The 3,616-nt window shown below is 62.2% G+C and overlaps 1 protein-coding gene across 1 annotated transcript in view; it reads left to right on the top strand.

Annotated features, from left to right (window-relative positions):
- FAM131C (family with sequence similarity 131 member C) overlaps positions 1-3,321 on the top strand; it is a 22,763-nt gene extending 19,442 nt beyond the window's left edge. The window contains exons 6-8 of the mRNA XM_021717679.1: positions 1,396-1,578; positions 1,840-1,950; positions 3,038-3,321. Of these exons, the coding sequence (XP_021573354.1) occupies positions 1,396-1,578; positions 1,840-1,950; positions 3,038-3,321 (578 nt within the window). The remainder of the gene's footprint in view (positions 1-1,395; positions 1,579-1,839; positions 1,951-3,037) is intronic.
- The last annotated feature ends 295 nt before the right edge of the window (positions 3,322-3,616 follow it).

Genomic DNA, 3,616 nt, shown 5'->3' with positions numbered 1-3,616 from the left:
CCCCCCCCGAGAGGGCCCCCACGGCTCCACCTGTGGCACCTTCCGCCCCCACCTCGCTGGCTTTCTAGGCCCACCTCCTCCAGAACGCCTCTCTGATGGCCAGCACTGCCCGCCTGGCACGGGTCTCTCCCTTCTTCCTCGCCTCCGTCGTTCCCATTTCCTGGGTGTCTCATATTCTTCGTGGCCATGTCTTTCCTAAACGCCGCCATCCTCACATCACGGCTCCCAGCCCCACGCTCTCCCCGTGGCGTGTGGAGATGCCACGCCCCTCCCGGCAGCCCCCTCTCACGTCTTCCACACCCAGCTGTCTGCCCCTGAAGCCCCCACCGCTCCTCTCTGTCTGCCCACTCCTTGCCTTGTCTCTTGCTGGGTCCCGGCCACGGCCCCTAGCCCTCCGATCCAGATGCTCTTCCCAGACAGCAGGTTGCATCACTGTCCTGCTCATGACCCTGCTGTGGCTCCCCATTGCTGTGAGGAGAACGTCTGAGCCCTCCTCCGGCTTCTCTTGATCCCCAGTCCATTCCTGATGGGGTCTCCAGCCTCTTCTGCCTCCAGGGCCTAGTATTGTCCTATCTCACCCCGGTAGTCCTGGACTCACATCACACTCTTCCATGGTTTCATCTTCTTCTCATCGCTGAAACTGCCTCCAGTTTTGCCTCCATCCACCCAAACCTAATCCACTTTCAATGCCCAACGCCAGGCCCCCTCTTCCAAGAAGCCTTCCCTGCCTGCTCCATCTACCCAGGTGTCACCCTCAGCAGATGCTGTCTCAGAATGTGTTAATTAATTAATGACACTCGGGCATGGTAACTCAGGCCTGTCATCCCAGCACTTTGGGAGACCTAGGCAAGAGGACTGTCTGAGCCCAGGGGTTCGAGACCAGCCCGGGCAACTTGGCCAGACCTCGTCTCTATAATAAATCAAAAAAAATTAGCTGGGTGTGGTGGTGCACGCTTGTGGTTCCAACTACTTGGATGGATCACCTGAGCCCAGCAGGTCGAGGCTGCAGTGGCCATAAGCGAGCCACTGCACTCCAGCCTGGGCAACAGGATGAAACTTGGACTCAAAAAAAAAAAGTATTGGATGATGGTGGGGGAGCGGCCGGGGGTCACGAGTGAGCCTTGAATGGATCTCCTTGGGCAGAAGGGTCAGAAAAGGAGTGAGGGGTGGGGGAGAAGGCACTCAGTGAGGGGGCCACAGAGCTTGGAAGGGCTTGGGGGGGTATGGGCATTGACCGGGTGTGGGGAATTGGTTGTGAGGCATGGGGCACTGGATGGGTGCAGGGCGTCAGCGCTCGGGGGCACGGAATGGATGTGGGTCTGGACCTGAGGTGTGGGGGTGATCCCTGAGCTGGGCCTGGCGTCAGGACGGTCACCCGATGCCCTCCGTGCCCAGGGGTGGTGCAGAGCATCAAGGACCACATCACAAAGCCCACGGCCATGGCGCGCGGCCGCGTGGCCCACCTCATCGAGTGGAAAGGCTGGAGCGCCCAGCGCTCGGACTGGGAGCTGTCCCCCGCCGAAGACGAACACTACTGCTGCCTCCCAGACGAGCTGCGTGAGGCCCGCTTTGCTGCAGGTCAGGGCGGAGGGGGGGTTGGCTGGGGCCCTGCAGAGGTGGAGCTGCGGGGGAGTGTGGTCTGCCGCGGACCCAGGTTGCCACACGGGCCTTGTCTGGGCAGGGAAAAATGATGGCAGGAGCGGATGGCTACTGAGTGGGCCTGGTGATCACCGCCCAGAGAGCTGGCCACCCCCGCCTGACCCGGTGCCAGCCGTTCTGACGCTGAGGAGCCCACCCTCTACCCGGGTCCCCACTGAGCCGGTCTCGCCGTGCCCCCAGGGGTCGCCGAGCAATTTGCCATCACGGAGGCCACACTGAGCGCCTGGTCCTCACTGGATGACGAGGAGTTGCACCCCGAAAACAGCACCCAGGACGTCGTCCAGCTCCAGGGTACGGCCTGGTGGGAGTGGGGAGCAGTGCGCCCGGGTGGGGTGGGCGGAGCAGAGCCGAGGCTGGGTTCCTGCCTGTGTTTCACGTAACCCTCACGGCAGCCCCAGGGGGTAGGTCCTGATGGCCCCATTTTACAAACAAGGAAACTGAGGCACAGAGAGGTTCGGAAACTCACCCCAGATTACACGGCTCTGGAGATATAAAAGCAGTGGATTCACCCTGGATGGACTCAGCCTGGTCTCTGCTGGGGAAGGCGTGACCTCGGGGGACTTAGGGACACCCAGCTGATGAGAGAGGCCCCTCGGAGGATGCCTAGGGCTCTCTGGACTCCCCAGGGAGCCACAACCGGGGACCCCACTTTGCCAGTCATGGTTCAGCCAAGGAGGAAACTAGGGCTGAGATGAGGGTCACTGGGTCCTGGGGCGTCAGAGCTGGGATCTGAAACTTAGCACCAGGCACGACCATCCACCTTCCTAGAGCCCTGGGTTACTACTGGGGCTTCAAGGAGCCTGGACCCTGGGTGAGGCCTGCAAAAGTGTAATCACACTTAATCCTGCTTCTGAGGGGGGTGGGATGAGGGTACCGGGAGGGGACAGAGGCCCGGGAGGAGGGCTGGTGGTCCCAATTCTGGCTCTGAGCCTACTCTTTTTTTATTTTTTTTGAGTTGGAGTCTCACTCTGTCACCCAGACTGGAGTGCAGTGGCCGCTTCCAGCCACCGCAGCCTCGCCTGCTGGGCTCTGGCGATCCTTCCGCCTCCGCCTTCCGAGTAGCCAGAATTACAGGCCCGCGCTACCACGCCCGGCTAATTTTTTTTTATTTATTGTAGAGATGAGGTCTCGCTGCCCAGGTGGGTCTTGAACCCGCGGGCTCAGGCAATCCACTCACCTCAGCCTCCCAAAGGCGCGGGATTACAGGCTGAGCCACCGAGCCCGGCTCCGAGCCTACTCTTAACTACCCTGCTTACTGCCAGGAGAAGGCAACTGGGGCTCAGAGAGGTTTAGTGACTTGCCCAAGGTCACACAGCTTGGCAGTGACACAGGGAGATCTAGAGGGTTGACATTTCTCCCCCACCTGTTGCTTTTCCAGACCTGGAGAGCATCTACCTTCAGGACAGCCTCCCGAGTGGCCCCTCGCAGGATGACAGCCTGCCGGCCTTCTCCTCGCCCGGCCTCTCCCCTGATGACTGGCCCTCCCCTGAGGAGCCCCCCATGGCAGCTGCCGGCCCACGGCCCCCCAGCCTGGAACAGCAGCATTGGACGCGGCTGCCAGGGGCCCCCGAGCCTGAGGGCAGGGCCCCCCCTCTGGACTCGCTCCCCGCGGCGGACAGCGGCTCCCTCTGGGAGGAGGAGGATGAGGTGTTCTATAACTGAGGCGGGGTCACACCGGTCCAGCACCTGCTCACGACACTACCTTGCCTGGCGGGCAGCCTGGGCACATCAGGACACAGGGGTCTGGGGCTGGGCATCTCTTGAGCCCTCGGGGCAGGCACAGGGTGGGTGTGCCAGGGATGGGGCCTGCACTCCTTGCGGACCGCTCTGTTCCTCGGTGGACCTGCCCAGCGTGGGAACCATCCCTCTCCTCCCTTGGTGACGTGGCTCAGGTGAGCACCTGCCCCTGGGGTGTCGGCCCTCGGGGAGCTCAAGGACTCTCAGCAGACACAGGGTG

This window comes from Carlito syrichta, unplaced genomic scaffold (genome assembly GCF_000164805.1).
Source record: "Carlito syrichta isolate Samal-C Ts95f unplaced genomic scaffold, Tarsius_syrichta-2.0.1 Scaffold109679, whole genome shotgun sequence".
Classification (NCBI taxonomy): domain Eukaryota; kingdom Metazoa; phylum Chordata; class Mammalia; order Primates; family Tarsiidae; genus Carlito; species Carlito syrichta.
The sequence above is the reverse complement of the archived record's forward strand: the minus strand, read 5'-3'. Positions and strand labels throughout refer to the sequence as shown.